At 46.1% G+C, this 24,908-nt stretch overlaps 1 protein-coding gene across 1 annotated transcript in view; it reads left to right on the forward strand.

Annotated features, from left to right (window-relative positions):
• ramp3 (Receptor activity-modifying protein 3) overlaps positions 1-24,908 on the forward strand; it is a 42,743-nt gene that overhangs the window by 12,052 nt on the left and 5,783 nt on the right. The window contains 2 exon segments of the mRNA NM_001141893.1: positions 20,854-20,883; positions 21,235-21,397. Of these exon segments, the coding sequence (NP_001135365.1) occupies positions 20,854-20,883; positions 21,235-21,397 (193 nt within the window).

Consider the following 24,908-nt stretch of genomic DNA (forward strand, 5'->3'; position numbering starts at 1 on the left):
GCTCCATTAGGGCTCTATACACAATAGCGTGGCAATGAAAAATGTATTGCTTTTTAAAGTACGTGACTTTAGACACAGAGCAGTACTTAAAGGGCAACTCCACCACTTTTCAATCTCATTTTCATTATCTCCAGCACAATACCAGTGTCACAATACCAGTGTCTACATACAGATGTAGGATCTTAATTTGATCACCTTGCTGCAGGAGAACTGTAGTGTATTTGAGTTTTAAAAAAGGCTTCTGAAGTTTGTAATTTCCACTTTGAAATTTTCGACTTGAAAAATGTATCAACCTCATGATGATGATGATGATGATGATAATAATATTGTATGACACTTCAGCAGACACTTTTATCCAAAGTATTCAGCTTAGTAAGGCAACAGAAAGCTAAGTACATAACATAAATAAAATGTATTGCAATAGAAATAGTAAAGTAATAAAACATTTAATCTGGATTGATGCCATGCCACACTGGCTGTGTTGACACAGGCAGCCCAATTCTGGTCTTTTGACCAATCAGATCAGCTATTTTGCCCAAAATTGGGCAAAATATCAGAATTGGTCTGCCTGTGTAAACTCAGCCACTGTCCACACGCAGTTTTACATGTGACCCTTATCAGATTTGCTTGTTCACACTGATATAGCCTCTAAAATAGCCACACAAAAAACACTTCAGGTATGAGAACCACATGAGAAGAAAATTGGAACTTGCTTAAACATTCTGGAAAAAATCTGATAGGTATCAGATATGCCAAATGCAAGCTATTGCCATTTGTTTGTTTTCCCATCAGATCCCCCCTCATTCTCAGTAATGATTGATATATGGATTGCAAGAGATTCCAATCCTGGTCCACAAAGGGTGCATTTACACAAGCAGCCCAATTCAGACTTTTTGCCTATTTTGACCAATTAGATAAGATCTTTTGACAATAATTCGGCAAAAGATCAGAATTGGGCTGCCTGTGTAAACACAGCAATATAGAGTTTCTCTATCTATCCCAACATGGCCAGCAGTAGATGACTGCCTTTTTAACCTTTAGAGCACAGCCTTAGCAGGAAGCGGTTTGTACTTTAAGAAGTGATAGACAAGCTTCAAATAGATAGTAGAAGGACCTTGGGGAACCTTGGCCAGTCGTTAGTATCACACTGACATCCTCCCATTGTCGTTGTGACAAGGGGAGCGTGCTTATTTCTGCCCTTGTGGTGAGAGTCAATTTATAAAATCACAGTTAATGACAGAAATTTGGACAATAGCAATGTTGAGAGCAGACTATTTCAGTTATTCCTGCAGTAATGGCTTCTATGTTTCGGATGAAGGCTTTGAGGGCCGCAATGTCAATATTATCAACCAAAATAAATCGCTAGACGTACCCCTTAATTATTATATACCCGGACCATCTGTACTCTAATATGATATCTGTTTAAATAAAGGCTCCCGTCTGAAATGTACTTCAATGAGCTCATTCTACTGGCCTCATTTATTCATTGAGGAACCAGAAGACTGGTTTGAATGTGAAGGATTGTTAAAGAGATAAGATTATAACCATGTAGTCCTACTATACACCCACATCTATCTTAAGAAAATAGGTCTACAGTATATGTCTCTCTTTCTCACATGCACACACTCTCTCTCTCTTTCTCGCTATGACATCTTCCCATGTAACCCAGTAGACAATTTGTCTTCATTGATCTTTAGATTTTTAGTTTTTCTCAAGTAATCAGCCACAGAGCTTGATGCAAAAACAAATGCACAAATCTCCAGCTCAACTTCAGAGTAATAGAAAAGCGATAGGTCAACATTAGCAATGATGACGTTAAGCACCAACAGAAGCATACAGTGAGTTGAGATGGAGCCAAAGAGCCTTCCTCTCTACAGACAGACAGCCATACGGCCAAGGGAAGGGGGAGCAGTAGTGTTGTCCTTTTTTTTAACAGCCGGAGCTGTACTTGGCAGGGTGAGTAAGTGTCCTCGACTCCAGGGCCCAGCGAAGAATGACGTCTTGACCCCTACAGATACAGTAGTTGGCAGAATACAGACGGGTACTTTTCTGATTACATTCGGGGTCTGGCCCTGTGTTAACCTCAAGCAGCCTCAAGGAAATGGCTGGGAGATTAGAACTATCACATTTGAGAAATTAGCACTTTTAATTAAGCCTGGTCATGGTCTCTGAGAAATGTCTCCAAATTAACGTTCCTCGGCTTATAACAAGGAAGCTAATCAAGAAGGATGTAGACTAACATACCATAATGACGGCATGTCGTGTCACAACCCCCCCCCCCCCCCCCCTCCATCTGTAATGTGTCCGTTACTGTTTTTCTAGATGTATAGTGTATTAGTAGTAACAAGGCAGGCAAATATTATGAGGTATTTCTAATGGGAACCCTTCTGGTTTGTCAGTCAACGTGAATATGCTAGAATCTACAGTATCTGTTCTTTCCTTGCCTCCCATTTTCCGAACACAGACCCATTACATCATATTACTTCACATAAAGATGATCTGAAGCTCAAACAGTTAGTCTGCCTAAGCCCCACTACAGTACGTACTCAATTTTTGCAGTAGCTACATTTTTCACCCCACTTCATCACACTCATACACTCAGCTTTAAGTGGATATCTGTGTAAAGAATATGAATATGTATATGCCAGACAAGTTTGCAATTCAGGAACATGGCAATGCGACAAGGTGAAGCCTTTGATTTCATGCTTCAGTCGACATTCTCTACCTTCAAGGTCTAAGTGTTTCAACCACAGGACTATGTTAGGCACATGGAGGGGTGAGGTGCGGGGAGGTGTTGACAAGACTTCAGAGTCTCAACAATGTCCCCATGAAGATGAAACCTAATGGGAAGTGTTATGCTTGATGGCCCTGCACTTGGCATAATGCTGTATTCTATTTTTATCATCTGAACCTGGCATGTTTTAGGTCTTGGAGGTGTGGCTTCTATGGCTTCCCTTAGACTGCTGCTACTGTAAATGGATTATGTGGTTGCTAGGAACAAACTAATTACGATACTGTCTCTACAATGTGAAAACAGCATCTTCTTTTATAGCCCATATCTATTTTAGTTTTTCCTGCCCTAGAATAATGTTTATTTTCTTTCGAGACAGGATGCAAATGGATTTCTCAGCTTTCTGATATCCTTGTAGTGTGGAAGAGACACAGACAAGGCTTTCTAGCTGGAGGCTTATAAAAGCTGCATTTCTCCATTAATGATGTGTTTGGCCCTGTAACTGCTGTGGAAATGTAAACCATGAATATCAAGAGCTGCCTATTATTCAGTGTGAGACTTCAGCTTTCTAGTTGCTGCTTCTCATAAACCATGTCATCCTATTGCCAAGTGAGAGGATACAAGGCTACAGTAAAGATGAAGGCAGCCAAAGTAGCAAAAGGGTTATGCCACATGTAACCGATGTGAAATGGCTAGTTAGTTAGCGGTGGTGCGTGCTAATAGCGTTTCAATCAGTGACGTCACTCGCTCTGAGACTTGAAGTAGGGTTTCCCCTTGCGTTGCAAGGGCCGCGGCTTTTGTGGCGCGATGGGTAACGATGCTTCGTGGGTGTCAGGTGTTGATGTGTGCAAGGGTCCCTGGTTCGAGCCCAGGTTGGGGCGAAGAGAGGGACACATTTGGAAAACACTATATCACCCTTTATGTAGTATGACTTGTCCTAATGTGAAACATGTATTTAGTGGTCATGAAGTGCTTATGAATGCTTTATAAAGACTTTATAACTTGTTGGTTTAAAGTGGCACCATAAGACTATTTTTCTACTTTCCACAAGAACAGCCGTCAAAGATTCAGTGTGGCAGTGTAGGTTTATCAGAGAGATTTCATTTTCATGGTGGGTACTCAGAGCTACCTCGTACTGGATCGATTGTTAGATTGTATTTTGGTCCTGGCGTATCTTTGAAAAACCATCACTGAAGTGTGACACGGGAGGGAAAGAGTGAAATAGCACATGAATTCGGAGGGTCTCGCTTTCCCAACCTTTAGGGATACAGTGGTTTCCATGACATTGAGGGTCATTCGTGTTTCCCTTCCAGACATTTCAGGCGAGGTGCAAACGCCCCCAAAGCAATTTCCAGACCAATTGGAAACCAAATCTGTCAATTGAAACTCTTTCAGGTAGGGGGAAAGAGAGCCATGAGCCACCTATACAATGGTGGGGGAGCACTGTGTGCGTATAAGGGATGCCGAGTGCTCTTTTATCTTTAGATGCCAACATGGTCTCATGGGCAATTTGTATTATTCTGTACATAAAGCTATACACTCCATTAGTATGATATGTTACGTTACGTTAGGCTACATTATGAATGGAATAGTGGTCGTACAATATCATACGAATTAGAGGACGTATAGTATCAAATAAAATTTCAAATCAAATGTTATTCGTGACAAACTTCATAAACTGACAGCTTACTTACTGGCCCTTTCCAACAATGCAGAAAGAAAGAAAATAGAGAAATAATAGAAAAGTAATAACATGTAATGATAATAAAGTAGTAATAAATAAGTAATAAATGCACAATGAGTAACGATAACTTGGCTATATACACGGTTTACCAGTACCGAGTTGATGTGCAGGGGTACAAGGTAATTGAGGTACTGTAGATATGTACATACTGTATGCAGTGCCTTCAGAAAGCATTCACACCCCTTGACTTTTTCCACATTTTGTTGTGTTACAACTTGAATTTAAAATGGATCCAATTTTTTATTTATTTTTTAATCACCCTACACACAATATCCCATAATGTCAAAGTGGAATTATGTTTTTGAAATGTTTGCAAATGAATTAAACATTTAAAGCTGAAATGTCTTGTCAATAAGTATTCAACCCCTTTGTTATGGAAAGCCTAAATAAGTTCAGGAGTAAAGATTTGCTTAACAAGTCACATTAATAATAGTGTTTAGTATGATTTTTGAATGACTACCTCATCTCTGTACCCCACACATACAATTATCTGTAAGGTCCCTCAGTCAAGCACTGAATTTCTAACACAGATTAAACCACAAAGGCCATGGAGGTTTTCCAATGCCTTGCAAAGGGCACCTATTGGTAGATGGGTAAAAAAAGAAAAAAAGCATACATTGAATATCCCTTTGAGCATGGTGAAGTTATTACATACACTTTGAATGGCGTATCAATACACCCAGCCACTACAAAGATACAGGCGTCTGTCACGGTTGTCGTCGGGGAAGGAGGACCAATACGCAGCAGGTACGTGTATGCTCATCTTGATTTTTAATTACTCTCAAAATGAACATAAAAAAATAACAAACACGAAAAAACGAACGACAATAACAGTCTGACTAGGCACACGGCTAAGCACAGAACAATCACCCACAAATCACACACACAAACACACCCTAATATATGGGACTCTCAATCAAAGGCAGATAGACAACACCTGCCTTCAACTGAGAGTCCCAACCCCAATTAACCAAACATAGAAACACACACACCAGACTAACCATAGAATACAAACACATAGACCATCAACCAAAAACCCGGAAATACTAAATCAAACACCCTTTACACAAACACACCACCCCGAACCACATAAAACAAATACCCTCTGCCACGCCCTGACCAAACTACAAAACAATTAACTTTATATACTGGCCAGGACGTGACAGTACCCCCCCCTTAAAGGTGCTACCCCGGAAGCACCTTAACAAAAAAAAAATAACCCCAAACAATACCCAAAAGAAAAATTCCCCCTTACTAAAGGGAGGGAAGGGAGGGTGGCTGCCGTCAACGACGGCACTGTGCTACACACCCCCTCCCCAACACACCTATTTTTTGGAGGTGGCTCCGGCTCAGGCCGTTCCAGGCTGTCTGGGCAGTCTGGCAGCTCGGGACAGTCTGGGCAGTCTGGCAGCTCGGGACAGTCTGGGCAGTCTGGCAGCTCGGGACAGTCTGGGCAGTCTGGCAGCTCGGGACAGTCTGGGCAGTCTGGCAGCTCGGGACAGTCTGGGCAGTCTGGCAACTCGGGACAGTCTGGGCAGTCTGGCAACTCGGGACAGTCTGGGCAGTCTGGCAACTCGGGACAGTCTGGGCAGTCTGGCAACTCGGGACAGTCTGGCAACTCGGGACCGTCTGGGCAGTCTGGCCACTCCGGCAGTTCATGGCAGTCTGGCCACTCTGGCAGTTCAGGGCAGTCTGGCCACTCCGGCAGTTCAGGGCAGTCTGGCCACTCCGGCAGTCCAGGGCAGTCTGGCCACTCCGGCAGTTCAGGGCAGTCTGGCCACTCCGGCAGTTCAGCGCAGTCTGGCCACTCCGGCAGTTCAGCGCAGTCTGGCCACTCCGGCAGTTCAGCGCAGTCTGGCCACTCCGGCAGTTCAGCGCAGTCTGGCCACTCCGGCAGTTCAGCGCAGTCTGGCCCTCAGCGACCTCTCTGGCGACTGTTGACTGGCGGGCAGCTCTGACGACTGTTGACTGGCGGGCAGCTCTGACGACTGTTGACTGGCGGGCAGCTCTGACGACTGTTGACTGGCGGGCAGCTCTGACGACGACTGTTGACTGGCGGGCAGCTCTGACGACGACTGTTGACTGGCGGGCAGCTCTGACGACGACTGTTGACTGGCGGGCAGCTCTGACGACGACTGTTGACTGGCGCGCAGCTCTGACGACGACTGTTGACTGGCGGGCAGCTCTGACGACGACTGTTGACTGGCGGGCAGCTCTGACGACGACTGTTGACTGGCGGGCAGCTCTGATGACGACTGTTGACTGGCGGGCAGCTCTGATGACGACTGTTGACTGGCGGGGCTGGGTTGACGCACTTGTAGCCTGGTGCGTGGTGCTGGTACTGGGCTTACCAGATTATGAACACGCACCTCCAGGCTAGTGCGGGGAGCGGGAACAGGACGAGTCGGACTGGGTTGACGCACTTCCGGGTCCGCACGAGAGACAGGAGCTGGAAACCCAGGGCTATGGAGGCGCACAGTCGGTCTAGATCTTACCTCCTGCACAACCCGCCTTGGCTGGATGGAACTAGTAGCCCTGTACGAACGGGGTGCTCGTACAGGGCAGACTGGGCTGTGCAGGGGCCTGATGGTAGCCGTGCGTAGAGCGGGAGTTGGGTAGCCTGGTCCTCGGAGGCGTACCGGCGACCAGATGCGCTGCGCAGGCATCCTCCTACCAGGCTGGATGCCCGCTCTAGCACGGCACCTGCGAGGGGCTGGAATAACGCGCACCGGACTGTGCGTGCGTATGGGTGAGATAGTGCGCTCCTCAGCGAAACATAGCGCTCTCCACCCCATACGCTCCTCCATATAACCACGGGTAGCTGGCTTCCGGCTCTTCTTACGCCTAGCCAAACTACCCGTGTGCCCCCCCAAAATTTTCTTGGGGGTGCCTCTCGTGCTTCTCCTTCAGCGCGTCCATGGCCTCGTACCACCGCCTCTCTGCCTTGGCTGCCTCAATTTCCCACTGCGGGCGGCGATAATCCCCAGCCTGGTGCCAAGGTCCGGCCCCGTCCAGAATTTCCTCCCAGGTCCACTTCTCCCGCCAGTCCAACTCGAATTCCCTCTGCTCCTTCCTCTGCTGCTTGGTCCTTGAGTGGTGGGTGATTCTGTCACGGTTGTCGTCGGTGAAGGAGGACCAATACGCAGCAGGTACGTGTATGCTCATCTTGATTTTTAATTACTCTCAAAATGAACATAAAAAAATAACAAACACGAAAAAACGAACGACAATAACAGTCTGACTAGGCACACGGCTAAGCACAGAACAATCACCCACAAATCACACACACAAACACACCCTAATATATGGGACTCTCAATCAAAGGCAGATAGACAACACCTGCCTTCAACTGAGAGTCCCAACCCCAATTAACCAAACATAGAAACACACACACCAGACTAACCATAGAATACAAACACATAGACCATCAACCAAAAACCCGGAAATACTAAATCAAACACCCTTTACACAAACACACCACCCCGAACCACATAAAACAAATACCCTCTGCCACGCCCTGACCAAACTACAAAACAATTAACTTTATATACTGGCCAGGACGTGACAGCGTCCTTCCTAACTCAGTTGTCAGAGAAGAAGGAAACCACTCAGTGATTTCACCATGAGGTCAATGGTGACTTTAAAACAGTTACAGAGTTTAATGGCTGTGATAGGAGAAAACTGAGGACGGATCAACAACATTGCAGATACTCCAATACTAACCTAATTGACAGAGTGAAAAGAAGGAAACCTGTACAGAAGAAAATATTTAAAAAACATGCATCCAGTTTGCAATAAGGCACTAAAGCAATACTGCAAAAAAATGTGGCAAAGCAATTCCCTTTTTGTTCTGAATACAAAGTGTTATGTTTGGGGCAAATCCAATACAACACATTGCTGAGTATCACTCTCCATATTTTCAAGCATGGTGGTAGCTGCATCATGTTATGGGTATGCTTATAATCCTTAAGGGCTGGGGAGTTTTTCAGCATGAAAATGAAACTGGATGGAGCTAAGCACAGGCAAAATCCTAGAGGAAAACAGGGTTCAGCTTTCCACCAGACACTGGGAGATTAATTCACCTTTTAGAAGGACAATAACCTAAAACACAAGGCCAAATGTACACTGGAGTTGCTTACCAAGAAGACAGTGAATATTCCTGAGTGGCCGAGTTAGTTTTGACTTAAATCTACTTCAAAAATCTATGGCAAGACCTGAAAATGTTTGTCTAGCAATGCTCAACAACCAATTTGACAGAGCTTGAAGAATTTTCAAATGTTGCACAATCCAGGTGTGGAAAGCTCTTAGAGACTTACCGAGAAAGACCCACAGCTGTAATCACTGCCAAAGGTGCTTCTACAAATTACTGACTCAGGGGTGTGAATATTTATATTTCTGTACTTAATTTTCAATAAATGTGCAACATTTTCTTAAAACATGTTTTCACCTTATCATTATGAGGTACTGTGCGTAGATGGGTGAGAAAAAACTGTATTTAATCCATTTTGAATTCAGGCTGTAACAACAAAATGTGTAATAAGTCAAGGGGTATGAATACTTTATAAAGGCACTCTAACTAGGTATAATAAACAGTAGCAGCAGCGTATGTGAAGAGTGCAAAAACGATCAATGCAGATTGCTAAATAGTTATTTTGGGTAGCTATTTAACTGTCTCATGGCTTGGGGGTAGAAGCTGTTCAGGGTCCTGTTGGTTTCAGACTTGGTCCATCGGTACAACTTGCCGTGCGGTAGCAGAGAGAAAAGTATATGATACGCCTTTCCTGGTTGTACAATAGCATACGAATTGGATGAAATCATTTTTCATACATTTTGGAGGCCTTCTTGGCAGACCTATTTATCTGAGACCAGGTTGACTCTTGCAGGAGAATTAAGGGGATAATTTACGGTGGCGGTTAGGGAAACTAACGACAAATGTTAGAAGAACTTAAACGACACATGGTTAGATGAATTTATGTAGCAGGTTAGGTGAATTGGGTAATGTTTAGAATAATAGTTAGGGAAGGTTAGCTAAAATGCTACAGTTGTCCCCGACGCGACACGAAAATGCAGCCTTTGGATTTCTAGACTGTTGCGGATTAGACCATGATACGTCTTGGAGGTGCTCAGAAATACCTAAAGTATATTTAGCATGGCGTTGATGCCAGGCTGGGAATGCAAATAGTATTTAAGGTTTGGCAGGGGGAAGGGGAAGAGAGGGGGGGTAACACTGAAGGTTTGGCATTAAAAACAAATGTGACGCAACCCTGAATTCGCGTCATGCCCTGCTACTGTTTGAATTTATCAGGCGTAGCAATCACAGACCTCTATGCTTTGAACACATATCCTGCAGGAAGAAATTGCTAAATTTAACTTGGCTGCTCAACAACAGTTATCCCCTGGTTGAGACTGAACTGAACAGGATGGTTTTTGTAATCACATATGAAGGAAAAATCAAAACTTTGTGTTCACTCAGAATGCTTAGACTGTTTCTTAAGGGCAGTTGTGGTTACGATTCAATATAGAACAATGACAAAGTCTACGAAGATATCTGTTTTAATGTGCTTAGCAGCTCTGGTACAACATAGATATTCTAAGTGAACCTGCAGTGCGGTTTACCTTTATCTGTGATTGTTTGAATTGGGGCTTACGACTGGCACTTGAAGGAAAAACAAGGAAAAACAAGGACAAACATTTTACTGCCTGGTATTATTGAGGTACTGTAGTTATGATAGGGAGATAATGGTGGGAGAGTGAGACAAGGAAAGTCTGAGGTGAAAACGAAACGAATGAGCGAGAGTGTGAGTGTGTGTGTGTTTACGTGTGTATTCTCTAGTAGGTCCTTCAGTGGTGCTCCAGTTTTGGACAGCTGTCCCACTTAACAGGATTGCTACACAGGCTTATTGAAGCAAACAAGCAGCTGGGTCCGGGCGGAGGATGGAAAATTGATTATGTGTGTCCCACACTTGGCAGTGCCAGCACCAGCGCCAAACAACAGACACTGCATGGAGTCGGACTGGGGGTTTCACGCTGCGCCATATCGACTTGCCTCCCTCTCTGTCTGTCTGTGCTGTGCTGTGGTAGAGTATGCCCGCTAAGCAGCATTTCTCAAACCTCTCCTCAGGGATTCCCGCCACATGTATTTGATCTATTCCCAGAGCTAGTGTAGAGGATGGTTAAGGGAAACGCTACGGTCTTCCTGAGACCTACAAGTACCATCTCCCCACAACCAGAAGGTGCTTCTGGACTATGTTGTGTTACGGTGCAGAGGGTTGTGGATTTCCACTCTGTCACATAATTAAACTCGTCAGCTAATCATCAAGCCCTTGTCTAGTTAAATCTTGTGTGCTAGTTCAGGGTTACAACAGAATTGTGAAACATCTGGGGCTCCCCAAGGAGAGGTTTGAGAAACACTGCACTAAAAGCTCAGAGAATTGTTCCACCTCCTATCCTATCCTGTCCTGTCCTGTCCAATTGTGCCCTACAGCATTTGTTCCTTGTTCGTTGTTTAAACTCATCCGTTTTTGTTGCTTTGCTTTTAGTAGTTTAATAATGTTTTATGTTGCATCGGATTACCGATTAGGCTACGGTAGTGCGACATGAAGTGCGTACAGTGGATTATTCTCCTACTTGGATTCCCTTTGCTGGTACCTGAAACAGCATGCGAATCTATGAGAAAGTTGGCGGCACCACACATCCACAACAGCAGAAACACTTACAATGTAATAACTCACGTTCGGGACAACAGATCAAAGGGGACATACCTGCAGAGATCATGAGACAAAACAACCTGGGTGAAGGACTATTAAGTAGGAAGAGGAAAAGGGGCAGGAAAGGCGGTGTGCGGCAGAGGTTGAGAAGGAACAAAACAAAGATTCCGCTTCCAACTATCCTGCTCTCCAATGTCCAATCGCTTAAGGGAAAAATTTACGAATTGTGGGCAAACTCACAGTATCTATATTAATACAGGGAGGCCTGTGTGATGGCCTTTTCTGAAACTTGGCTGTCGGAGGCGGTGCCCGACTCTGAAGTCAACCCTAACGTATTCACCATCACTCGTATGGACAGAGACAGTGAAGCTTCTGGCAAGGAGCACGGAGGCAGAGTCTGTGTTCTGATGAATGATAGATGGTGTAAAACTACGATTGTCAGGAAAACAATCTGCACTCCTGATACAGAGCTACTATGAGTGTCACTACGCCCCTTCTACCTCCCCTGTGAGTTCCCCCAGCATTTTCTGACAGTTGTTTATATCCATCCAAGAGTAAACAGTGTCAATGCAGCTAACATAATTTTTAACCTCACTCAAGAGCTTGATGTGATTTTCCCCGATGCCCCCAATGGGGGATTTCAACAGCTATACTCTTAAGCGCAATTTGAGTACTTACACCCAGTATGTGACTTGTCTAACAAGGAAAACATAAGATCATTGACTTATGTTATGGCTCGGTCTCCAAAGTGTATTCATCCAGATCATAATACTGGTCTTCTACGACCAACTTATAGACAGTTACTCAAAAGGGAGGTGGTGGAAAAACAAATACAGGTGTGGGACAATGACAGTATTGATCAATTGCAGGGATGGCTATATTGGCTATATTGAATTCTGTGTTGATTTGGTGATTTCCAAAAAAACATGTAAGATATTTCCTAACAACAAACCATGGGTGACCAAAGAATTGAAAGTGGTGCTTAATAAGAAGAAACAGGTGGTTGCCTCTGGGAATCCACTCAAAAAAGAGAGGTACAGAGAGAGGTGAAGAAAGAGATAAAAAAAGGCGAGATTCCAGTAAAAGGACAAGGTGCAACAGATAAAGTTACAGGGAGACTCTCAGTCTGCCTGATTGAGCATTAAGAATACGGCAAACTCCCCATTCAAAAAGTAGGCAACGTATTGATCCCTGCCTGGATGAGAGGGTGTGCCTCTCTACAGCCAATGAACTAAACAAGCTCTTCACCCGCTTTGAAACAGGGGTCACCCCCGCTGCCCTGGCTCGTCTGGAAAAGGATGTCATGGCAACCAAGAGCACGCGTGTTCAAAAGCAAAAGAGCACGAAAGAGGCCGGGGCCTGATAACGTAAGTGGTCGTGTCTTGAAACACTGTTCCACTCAGCTGAGCGGTGTCTTCTGCTCTCTTTCAGCGGTCCCTGGGTGCATTGGAAATTTCATGGCAGTTTTGGAGCAGTGGCTTCTTCCTTGCTGAGTGGCCTTTCAGGTTATGTTGATATAGGACTCATTTTACTGTGGATATAGATACTTTTGTACCTGTTTCCTCCAGCATCTTCACAAGGTCCTTTGCTGTTGTTCTGGGATTGATTTGCACTTTTTGCACCAAAGTACATTCATCTCTAGGAGACAGAACGCATCTCCTTCCTGAGCAGTATGACAGCTGCGTGGTCCCATAGTGTTTATACTTGCGTACTATTGTTTGAACCGATGAACGTGGTACCTTCAGGCATTTGGAAATTGCTCCCAAGGATGAACCAGACTTGCGGAGGTCTACAATTTGAGGTCTTGGCTGATTTATTTAGATTTTCCCATGATGTCAAGCAAAGAGGTACTGAGTTTGAAGGTAGGCCTTGAAATACATCCACAGGTACACCTCCAATTGACTCAAATGATGTCAATTAGCCTATCGTAAGCTTCTAAAGCCATGACGTCATTATCTGGAATTTTGCAAGCTGTTTAAAGGCACAGTCAACTTAGTGTATGTAAACTTCTGACCCACTGGAATTGTGATACAGTGAATTATAAGTGAAATAATCTGTCTGTAAACAATTGTTGGAAAAATTACTTGTGTCATGCACAAAGTAGATGTCCTAACTGACTTGCCAAAACTATAGTTTGTTAACAAGAAATTTGTGGAGAGGTTGAAAAACGAGTTTTAATGACTCCAACTTAAGTGTATGTAAACTTCCGACTTCAATTTTATATATATATATATATATACACACTGCTCAAAAAAATTAAGGGAACACTAAAATAACACATCCTAGATCTGAATGAATGAAATAATCTTATTAAATACTTTTTTCTTTACATAGTTGAATGTGCTGACAACAAAATCACACAAAAAAATAATCAATGAAAATCCAATTTATCAACCCATGGAGGTCTGGATTTGGAGTCACACTCAAAATTAAAGTGGAAAACCACACTACAGGCTGATCCAACTTTGATGTAATGTCCTTAAAACAAGTCAAAATGAGGCTCAGTAGTGTGTGTGGCCTCCATGTGCCTGTATGACCGCCCTACAACGCCTGGACATGCTCCTGATGAGGTGGCGGATGGTCTCCTGAGGGATCTCCTCCCAGACCTGGACTAAAGCATTCGCCAACTCCTGGACAGTCTGTGGTGCAACGTGGCGTTGGTGGATGGAGCGAGACATGATGTCCCAGATGTGCTCATTTGGATTCAGGTCTGGGGAACGGGCGGGCCAGTCCATAGCATCAATGCCTTCCTCTTGCAGGATCTGCTGACACACTCCAGCCACATGAGGTCAAGCATTGTCTTGCATTAGGAGGAACCCAGGGCCAACCGCACCAGCATATGGTTTCACAAGGGGTCTGAGGATCTCATCTCGGTACCTAATGGCAGTCAGGCTACCTCTGGCGAGCACATGGAGGGCTGTGCGGCCCCGCAAAGAAATGCCACCCCACACCATGACTGACCCAAACCGGTCATGCTGGAGGATGTTGCAGGCAGCAGAACGTTCTCCACGGCGTCTCCAGGCTCTGTCACGTCTGTCACATGTGCTCAGTGTGAACCTGCTTTCATCTGTGAAGAGCACAGGGTGCCAGTGGCGAATCTGCCAATCTTGGTGTTCTCTGGCAAATGCCAAACGTCCTGCACGGTGTTGGGCTGTAAGCACAACCCCCACCTGTGGACGTCGGGCCCTCATACCACCCTCATGGAGTCTGTTTCTGACCGTTTGAGCAGACACATGCACATTTGTGGCCTGCTGGAGGTCATTTTGCAGGGCTCTGGCAGTGCTCCTCCTGCTTCTCCTTGCACAAAGGCGGAGGTAGCGGTCTTGCTGCTGGGTTGTTGCCCTCCTACGGCCTCCTCCACGTCTCCTGATGTACTGGCCTGTCTCCTGGTAGCGTCTCCATGCTCTGGACACTACGCTGACAGACACAGCAAACCTTCTTGCCACAGCTCGCATTGATGTGCCATCCTGGATGAGCTGCACTACCTGAGCCACTTGTGTGGGTTGTAGACTCCGTCTCATGCTACCACTAGTGTGAAAGCACCGCCAGCATTCAAAAGTGACCAAAACATCAGCCAGGAAGCATAGGAACTGAGAAGTGGTCTGTGGTCACCACCTGCAGAACCACTCCTTTATTGGGGGTGTCTTGCTAATTGCCTATAATTTCCACCTGTTGTCTATTCCATTTGCACAACAGCATGTGAAATTTATTGTGTTGTGTAACGCTTGATGTAGTGGGTGTGGAGTCAGGCGCAGGAAACAAGAGCGTTTGCTATCGTGCTTTAATAAATGCACCGTCAAAGAGAGTATACACCCAAGAACAACAACAGGGTGTAATCAAAAAACACAAGGATCCAAAAACACTACACAAAACACAGTGAAAGACAGAAATAAGCCCGCACACAGAACAGGTGGGGAAACGGGCTTAAATACCTAACTAATCAATAATAATACACAGGTGAAACCAATAAAGACAAAACCAACAGAAAAGGGAAAAAGGGATCGGTGGCAGCTAGTAGGCCGGTGACGACGACCGCCGAGCGGTCACCATCGGCAGAAGTCATGACAGTACCCCCCCTGACGCGCGGCTCCCGCACCGCGCCGACACCGGCCTCGGGGACGACCCGGAGGGCGAGGCGCAGGGCGATCCGGGCGGAGGCGATGGAAATCCCTCAACAGTGCTGGATCCAGTATGTCCCCCGCCGGCACCCAGCACCTCTCCTCCGGACCGTACCCCTCCCAGTCCACGAGGTACTGCAGGCCCCTCACCCGGCGTCTTGAGTCCAGAATGGCACGTACTGTATACGCCGGGGGCCCCTCGATGTCCAGAGGGGGCGGAGGGACCTCCAGCACCTCACAATCTTGTAAGGGACCAGCTACCCCCGGCCTGAGGAGAGACACATGAAACAAGGGTTTAATACGATAATACGAAGGGAGTTGTAATCGGTAACACACCTCGTTTATCCTCCTCAGGACTTTGAAGGGCCCTACACGCTGCGGACCCAGCTTCCGGCAGGGCAGGCGAAGGGGCAGGTTTCGGGTCGAGAGCTAGACCCTGTCCCCTGGTTGGAATACGGGGGCCTCACTGCGGTGGCGGTCAGCGCTCCTCTTCTGTCATCCCCATGCTTGTTTAAGGGCCTCCTGGACAGCCCTCCAGGTCTCCTTGGAGCGCTGGGGACAATCCTCCACCGCAGGAGCCTCGGTCTGACTCTGATGCCACGGTGCCAGGACCGGCTGGTAGCCTAACACACACTGAAATGGTGAAATGTTAGTGGAGGAGTGGCGGAGTGAGTTTTGGGCCAGTTCGGCCCAAGGTATGTACCTGGACCACTCCCCTGGCCGGTCCTGGCAGTACGACCGCAGAAACCTACCCACCTCCTGGTTCACTCTCTCCACCTGCCCATTGCTCTCGGGGTGATAACCGGAGGTCAAGCTGACCGAGACCCCCAGGCGCTCCATAAATGCCCTCCATACACGGGACGTGAACTGGGGACCCCGATCAGAAACGATGTCTTCCAGCACCCCGTAGTGCCGGAAGACATGGGTGAATAGAGCTTCCGCAGTCTGTAGGGCCGTAGGGAGACCGGGCAACGGGAGGAGATGACAGGACTTAGAGAACCGATCCACAACTACCAGGACCGTGGTATTCCCCTGAGACGGGGGAAGATCGGTGAGAAAGTCCACCGACAGGTGAGACCACGGCCTCTGTGGAATGGGGAGGGGTTGTAACTTCCCTCTAGGAAGGTGCCTAGGAGCCTTACTCTGGGCACACACCGAACAGGAAGAGACATAAAACCTCACGTCCTTAGCCAAGGTGGGCCACCAGTACTTCCCCCTAAGGCCTAGCACTGTCCTCGCCACCCCAGGATGACCCGACGAGGGTAACGTATGAGCCCATCGAATCAATTGATCACAGACACCAAGCGGAACGTACTTACGGCCTGCTGGACAGTTGGAAGGCGCAGGCTCCAACTGTAGCGCCTGCTCGATGTCCGCGTCCACCTCCCATACCACCGGTGCGACGAGCTTAGAGGCTGGAAGGATTGGAGTAGGATCGATGGGCCGATCCTCAGTGTCATAAAGACGGGACAGCGCGTCGGCCTTAGTGTTCATGGAACCTGGTCTATACGAAATAGTGAACTGGAACCGGGTGAAGAACATGGCCCACCTTGCCTGACGCGGGTTCAGTCTCCTAGCTGCCCGGATATACTCCTGGTTCCGGTGGTCAGTCCAGATGAGAAAAGGGTGTCTAGCCCCCTCAAGCCAGTGTCTCCACACTGTCAGAGCCCTGACCACAGCCAACAGCTCCCGGTCCCCCACATCATAGTTACGCTCCGCCGGACTGAGCTTCCTAGAAAAGAAAGCACAGGGGCGGAGTTTCGGTGGCGTACCCGAGCGCTAAGATAGCACGGCACCCACCCCAGCCTCGGACGCGTCCACCTCCACTATGAATGGTAAGGAAGGGTCCGGGTGCGCCAACACAGGCGCATCAGTGAACAGCGCCTTCAACTGGGTGAAAGCCCTGTCCGCTTCTGTCGACCATCGCAAACGCACCGGCCCCCCCTTCAATAGTGAGGTAATAGGAGCCGCCACTTGGCCAAAACCCCGGATAAACCTCCGGTAGTAATTGGCAAAACCCAAAAACCGCTGCACTTCCTTCACCGTGGCTGGAGTCGGCCAATTACGCACGGCCTTAACGCGGTCACACTCCATCACCACCCCCAAGGTGGAAATGCGATAACCCAGGAAGGAGATGGCTCGTTTGGAGAACTCACACTTCTCAGCCTTGACGTATAGGTCATGCTCCAGCAATCTCCCAAGCACCCTGTGCACCAGGGACACATGCTCGGCGCGGGTGGCGGAGTAAATCAGGATGTCGTCGATATACACTATCACGCCCTGCCCATGCAGGTCCCTGAGAATCTCGTCCACAAAGGATTGAAAGATGGCTGGAGCATTCTTCAACCCATACGGCATGACGAGGTACTCATAGTGGCCCGATGTGGTACTGAATGCGGTTTTCCACTCGTCTCCCTCCCGAATACGCACCAGATTATACACGCTCCTGAGATCCAGTTTCGTGAAAAAACGCGCTCCGTGAAATGATTCCACCGCTGTAGCGATGAGAGGTAGTGGGTAACTGAACCCCACTGTGATGGAATTGAGACCTCTATAATCAATGCACAGACGCAGACCTCCCCCTTTTTCTTCATGAAAAAGAAACTCGAGGAGACGGGTGAGATGGAGGACCGAATGAACCCCTGTCTCAGAGATTCCGTGACATATGTCTCCATAGCCAACGTCTCCTCCTGGGACAATGGGTACACATGACTCTTGGGAAGTGCAGCGTTTACCTGGAGGTTTATCACACAATCCCCCTGTCGATGGGGTGGTAATTTAGTCGCCTTCTTCCTACAGAAGGCGAGAGCCAAATTGGCATACTCAGGGGGAATGCGCACAGTGGAAACCTGGTCCGGACTCTCCACCGACGTGGCACAGATGGAAACTCCCAGACACCTACCTGAACACTCCTCTGACCACCCCTGGAGAACCCCGTTTCCACAAAATCTTGGGATTGTGACTGGCCAGCCAAGGCACCCCCAGCACCACTGGAAACGCAGGTGAATCGATAAGGAAGAAACTAATTCGCTCCTTATGATTCCCCTGTGTTACCATGTCCAGTGGTACCGTGGTCTCCCTGACCAGTCCTGACCCTAATGGCCGGCTATCTAAGGAGTGCACGGGGAAGGGGGAATCTAACGGTATGAGTGTAACTCCCATCTTGAGGGCGAGTCCGCGATCCATAAAGTTCCCCGCTGCACCTGAATCGACTAGCGCCTTATGCTGGGAACAGGGGAAAAAAAATCAAGAAAAAAAATTAAAACAAACATATGACCAACAGAGGGTTCTGGGTGACTTTGGTGCTGACTCACCTGGGGTGAACGAGGAGTGTTCTGCCTGCCTTCTCGACTCCCAGAGGGACCCCCCCAGCACCGGCCGACCGTGTGTCCTCGGCGACCACAATTGGTGCAGGAGGAGCGCCCTCCTCCGGTTCCCTTAGATGCAGCCCCTCCTAGCTCCATGGGAATGGGCGCGGGAGGGCTAGGAGGTGGAACTGACAGGACCCTTTCTGAACGCCCGCGGGCAGCCAGCAGATTGTCCAGTCGGATTGACATGTCAATCAGTTCATCCAGGGAGAGTGTAGTGTCCCGACACGCTAGCTCCCTGCGGACGTCCTCCCGGAGACTGCACCGGTAATGATCTACTAGGGCCCTGTCGTTCCACCCGGTCCCCGCAGCCAAGGTCCGGAACTCCAGAGCGAAGTCTTGCGCGCTCCTCGTCTCCTGCCTGAGATAAAACAGTCGCTCACCCGCCGCCCGGCCTTCTGGAGGGTGATCGAATACGGCCCGGAAACGGCAGGTGAACTCAGGGTAGTTCTCTCTCGCTGAGTTGGGGCTGTTCCAGACAGTGTTGGCCCATTCCAACGCTCGCCCCGTCAGGCAGGAGACGAGGAGGCTCACACTCTCCTCTCCCGAGGGAGTCGGCCTCACGGTAGCCAGGTCAATCTGCAGCAAAAACCCCTGGCACCCCGCTGCTGCTCCATCATACTCCCTCGGGAGCGCAAGACTTAATGCACCAGAACCAGACGTAGGAAGGAGCGGAGTAGGTGAACTCATCTGGTGAGTCGGAGGTGAAGAGAGGAGACCACTCCTCTCCCATCGGGCCATCCTCTCCATCATTTGGTCCATCGCTGACCCGATTCGATGGAGTATGGTGGTGTGGTGGAGGACCCGTTCCTCCATAGAGGGGAGAGGGGTGGCGGCTGCTCCTGCTGACTCCATACTTAAAGGTGCGGGCTTCTGTAACGCTTGATGTAGTGGGTGTGGAGTCAGGCACAGGAAACAAGAGCGTTTGCTATCGTGCTTTAATAAATGCACCGTCAAAGAGAGTATACACCCAAGAACAACAACTGGGTGTAATCAAAAAACACAAGGATCCAAAAACACGTTCCGCTACATAAAACACAGTGAAAGACAGAAATAAGCCCGCACACAGAACAGGTGGGGAAACGGGCTTAAATACCCAACTAATCATTAATAATACACAGGTGAAACCAAGACAAAGACAAAACCAACAGAAAAGGGAAAAAGGGATCGGTGGCAGCTAGTAGGCCGGTGACGACGACCGCCGAGCGCCACCCGAACAGGGAGAGGAGTCACCATCGGCAGGAGTCGTGACATGTTGCTTCCTAAGTGGACAGTTTGATTTCACAGAAGTGTGATTGACTTGGAGTTACATTGTGTTGTTTAAGTGTTCCCTTTATTTTTTTGAGCAGTGTACATATATATATATACACACACAGTACCAGTCAGAAGTTTGGACACACCTGCTCATTCAAGGGGTTCTCTTTATTTTTACTATTTTCTACATTGTAGAAGTGTATGTAAACTTCCGACTTCAACTGTATTTAGATTTGTGTAACACTTTTTTGGTTACTATATGATTCCATGTGCTATTTCATAGTTTTGATGTCTTCACTATTATTCTACAATGTAAAAAATAGTAAAAATAATGAAAAACCCTTGAATGAGTAGGTGTGTCCAAACTTTTGACTGGTACTATATATATAGTTAAGTTAAGAGCTTTTCACAATACTGAGCCGAAACCAAGCAGAGCAAACCGAACTGTACTGAGCTGTCCTTGGTTAGTTGCTGGAATCCTGCTGAAAAGGACAATGTGAAAGTAAATATCTTTGCCAGCACGGTTTGGTTCAGGTCGACACGATAATGTGAAAAGGGTACTAGCTATTGCCCTCTCCTCAGCTTCAACATTATAATAACCCAGCAGCACCAACAGCTGACAGCTTGGCATTTGTACCAGAAAACTCCTTAATGACGGTTATTCTAAGCTTAATTTAGTCAACCATGCTCAAACCACTGTTACATGAACTGAGGATTCATTATTTAATTTTTTTGCCAGGATGTGTTTGGAATTGTAAATTGAATGGCCACCTGGTCAAATGGTAAGTTTTATGTTAAAAGTTCCGCATAGGTTTCAGTTGTGTTTTGTCAACAGCGTTTAATGATGGTTCTACATGTAATCAAGCATAACTGAGACTTGTCATGACCAGTAACTCTGTTTCATGTTTCTGTGTGATTTTGTCTTTGACAGTGAACTCTTGGATGACAAGAGGATTGTCAGGTAAGGAGGTTTAGCTTACATCTCCTTTTGAAGACATGAAACACTGTGCAGCACGGCTTACAAATGCACTACTTTTTACAAGAAATCGTTTTTAACCTTGTGCCAATAATATTTGGCAAAATTGATAAAATGTACAGTCCTTACTTCTGACTTACCCTGTGCCAGAAGTTATAGCCACTTTTTGTAATAATAGATTCAGTTACAGTATATTCACCCATTAAGAAACACCACATTTTCAGTTGTAGTACTTTTTCTGTCGCTTTCCCTAATGAAGACAACCCTAATACTACTGTGGAACATTAAAGGTTGTGTTTTTTTCCCTTCTAATTTGGACCTTTTTATGTCTTGCAGCCACAGAGAATATCAATGTTGAGTCTATACCACGAAGGCCTAGTGTGGCTCTGTGCAACGAGACCCAGCTACTGTGGGAGATGGAGGTGTGTGGGGAGGAATTCAAGCGAAAGATGGACCACGTGGATCCCCAGAACTGGTGCAACTTAACACACTTCATCAGGTAAAAGACTCCCCGCCCTTTCAGAACAAGCCGAAGAGTCCATCTATTAATGCACTGCCCCAGCTCTTAAGGGCACTCAGTATAACAGTTATATTAATCCATGTCAGAATGCAAAGGTAGGATTACTTCCAGCAAGCAAAACCTGTGTAATCCCACTACACCAGTTGGTAAACTTTTAGCTTTTGGATGCAGTCTAAGATTTGGAACTTGAAGCCAAAATAAAACACATTTCCATTAAAATGATGAAATGCACTAACATTGTTGTACAACATTTTGGGGAAGCTCAGAACATAAATTGTTGAAAATATTATTTTAAATAGAACAATTAAGACACACTGTAGGAGGAATCAAATAATACTGTATTGCAGTGTAGGTAGTCTAGTAAAAAATTTAATAAATATAACGTGCTATGATTCTGCGGCCACTATCTGACTATTTGTGTGTGAACAGGCGATTGGAATCCAGATGCCTGTTGGCATAGTAGATCCAGGGGGCTATTTGCCTGGCTGGACCTGCTCAGTGTTAATTCCCCCCTGGCCAATGAGCGGCACCTGCGCCTGCTGGTTGACCCAGCATGGTTCTCTAACACCCTTCAACCGTTCACACACACGCAAACACACATACGCAGACAAATCAACACTAGAAAAATGTCCCTCTGTAAATGTCAGTGTTATGTAAATAATTGTGCTGGGGATTCAGAGGCCTGACATTGATTTTTCCCCTATTTGATTCGATTAAGCCTCAATAGAATTCAGCATGAATGACAGAATGTAATAGGGATGAAACGGCCATTTCCAAGAACCCTTCCCTCGTTCTCCTAGTGTCAGCAAAGCCTGCTCCGTTCCTAGAATGAACGTGTCCATGGACATTGTTCTTTAGCCCATCAAAACATTGCGAGTCACTTTGTGGCCATCTCACACATGGTTTCTGGGGAAATTAACTTTCTCTATTACTTCTTCGTGGGGAGTCCCGATTGGGAGATCAACATTCCATGTGGTAGTCAGACCATATTCACAGATATTGGATGTAAGGAAAACATACATGTAACCCCCATCTTCCACAGACAGGGTTTCGACAGAAGTTGGACCATAAGGCCTTTTGTAATAACCAGCCATTGAAAGTTCCAATCTGTTTATTTCAACAGGGCACAAGCTTTATTTGATGCTAAGTTTACACTGTGCTTTATCTGTGAAGAATACAACATGATACAGTTGAAGATTTAGATAAGGAATTCTAGGAAGAATACACGTATATTGTACCTAGTACAATACCTCTTATAACATTGTCCAGTAGCTCATATTGTCAAGACATTACTCTCTTCGCGAGACAGCCATTACCATACATACCAGCTTTTTCATGAGGAGCATTTGAGAATGATGTTTACAGTATTTGTTAATGTGTTATTCATGAGACATGTATTCTCATGGACATCTCCAGGGAGTTTGTGGCACTCTGATGAAAGAGAGCGAGAGAGACACAGAAATTGAAAAAGGGAGAATGTGAAGGACCTTTATATAAACCAACACACTATCAAGTTAGGGGTTAAGGTTAGGTTTACGGGTCAAAGTTAGGGTTAGCTAACATGCTAGCTAAGGAGTTAAATGGTTAAGGTTAGGGTTAGGGGAAGGGTTAGATAACATGCTAAGTAGTTACAAAGTAGATAAAAAGTAGGAAGTAGTTACAAAGTTGCTAATTAGCTAAAATGAAAAAGTTATCAGTGATGAGATTCGAACATGCAATCTTTTGGTTGCTAGATGTTATATGCCCATCCGTCTATTCATCCTCGTCCACCAACCTCCCTCGTATCGTTTCTGTCTTAAGTAACCTACTGTCTTTATCTGTGATTAAAATTCACTGAATACAAAAACATATATATAATTGTGTGCCTTTCATGAATTTCCAATAAGATATGTGTCTATTTCACAATAATCTGTGATTGTGGATTGATGTGAACAGTGATGTTTATGTTCCGTGCAGTAGCGGTGCATGGGTAAAAAATAAATAAATCACTGGTGAAGCCAAGCCCCTCCCCCAAAAAAGCCATATTACAACCTATGTATTGTGATATTTGCGTCGTTTGCTCTATAACCTGTTAATTCATATGCCTTGCGACCTTGATATGTAGGCCTAAGGCTGAGACAATAAGAAGATACAGTGGTAGAATAACTTAAACCTCACCTTTGTTTCATTACAAAACCGGAGAGCAACCTCTGTCGGTGAAGTCCACAAAGCATATTGCATATAACAGTTACATGACCTACAGCATTATCAAGCAAGTTAATGTTTCCGACATTTTCCGACTACTGAACAACTATTGATTTACCACCACGGAGAGTTACCTCAAGTCTCAAAGAAAACAGGAGCTGCCTCCACTATTCCAGCCCCATTTCAACATCACCTATGCTCAGTCTAACACGGTGAAAACTAAAAGATATTAAAAACAATTTTGTCCAATCAACGTAAGCTAAATATGATGTGGCTGTCCATGGTTCTGATTTCTGAGAGAGAGTGTGGTGTGTGTGTGTGCATTCATGCAAGTAGAAAAAACATGTTGACTTACACTACTTGTAGAGAAATCCAATGCCATCCTCTCATGTTGATGAAACATGTTGATGAAACGGTCTATGACTGTCATACAGTATTTTTTTGTTGTCCTAGGGTACCTGGCTAAAATGCTTGCTCGCTAGCCTAACTTTCTTTCATGGGCAACAATGAGCCAGCTAGTTAACCAGCTAGCCTTCTACATGTAGCTACATTTGAACTTCCATCCTCTCAGGCCAGGGGTACAATGTATGAATTCATGGTTGGATCAGAATCACCGTTATAATCATTGGCCAGTACAGAGAATTAGGCAAAACCACAAGTCCAAATCCTTATCTCCATCCATGGGTAATTTAGGAAAGGGCCCATTTTAGCTAGCTAGTCACCGGAGGACAACAACACAATGAGAGGCAATAATCCAAGTTGTTTCTGTCAATGACATTTGGCTCTTAATGTGATTGAAGCCAATTCCATTGACACTGTTTTTTAGTCCGCCAGGACCATTCACAGTTGAGCTCACTCAGTTTAGCTCAATGCTAATTGGCTATTATTTTGTACTGTTTTTTTATCAAGTGAGGCCAAATTCTCGCAGATTTCCATTGCATTCAATGCTACAGGCAGTAAATGTTATACTCTTTTTGACCAGACAGCATCAGATATATGGCCTACACATACAGAGGGGCGCTGTTTCGCTCGCTCGGATGCTTTCTCCGGTGAGATACATTCAGCCTCTTGCAAATTGAAGGGAAAGCTTGGCTTCCCTTGGCATCCATGAATAGACGCCAGTGGTTCCGCACTGAGAAAAACAAAGCATGTGGCCATGTCAGTGAGGCGTCGGTACATGTTAGAGTGAACGCTCTCTAAAATGTATGGCCAGCTATATTGATTCAAATGAGCAAATCTGAACCACGGGTACACAGTCAAGCAAATGGGACAGCTGAGCAGGCCAGGACCAACTGCAGAACACCCA

The sequence above is a fragment of the Salmo salar genome, chromosome ssa19, assembly GCF_905237065.1.
Source record: "Salmo salar chromosome ssa19, Ssal_v3.1, whole genome shotgun sequence".
Classification (NCBI taxonomy): Eukaryota; Metazoa; Chordata; class Actinopteri; order Salmoniformes; family Salmonidae; genus Salmo; species Salmo salar.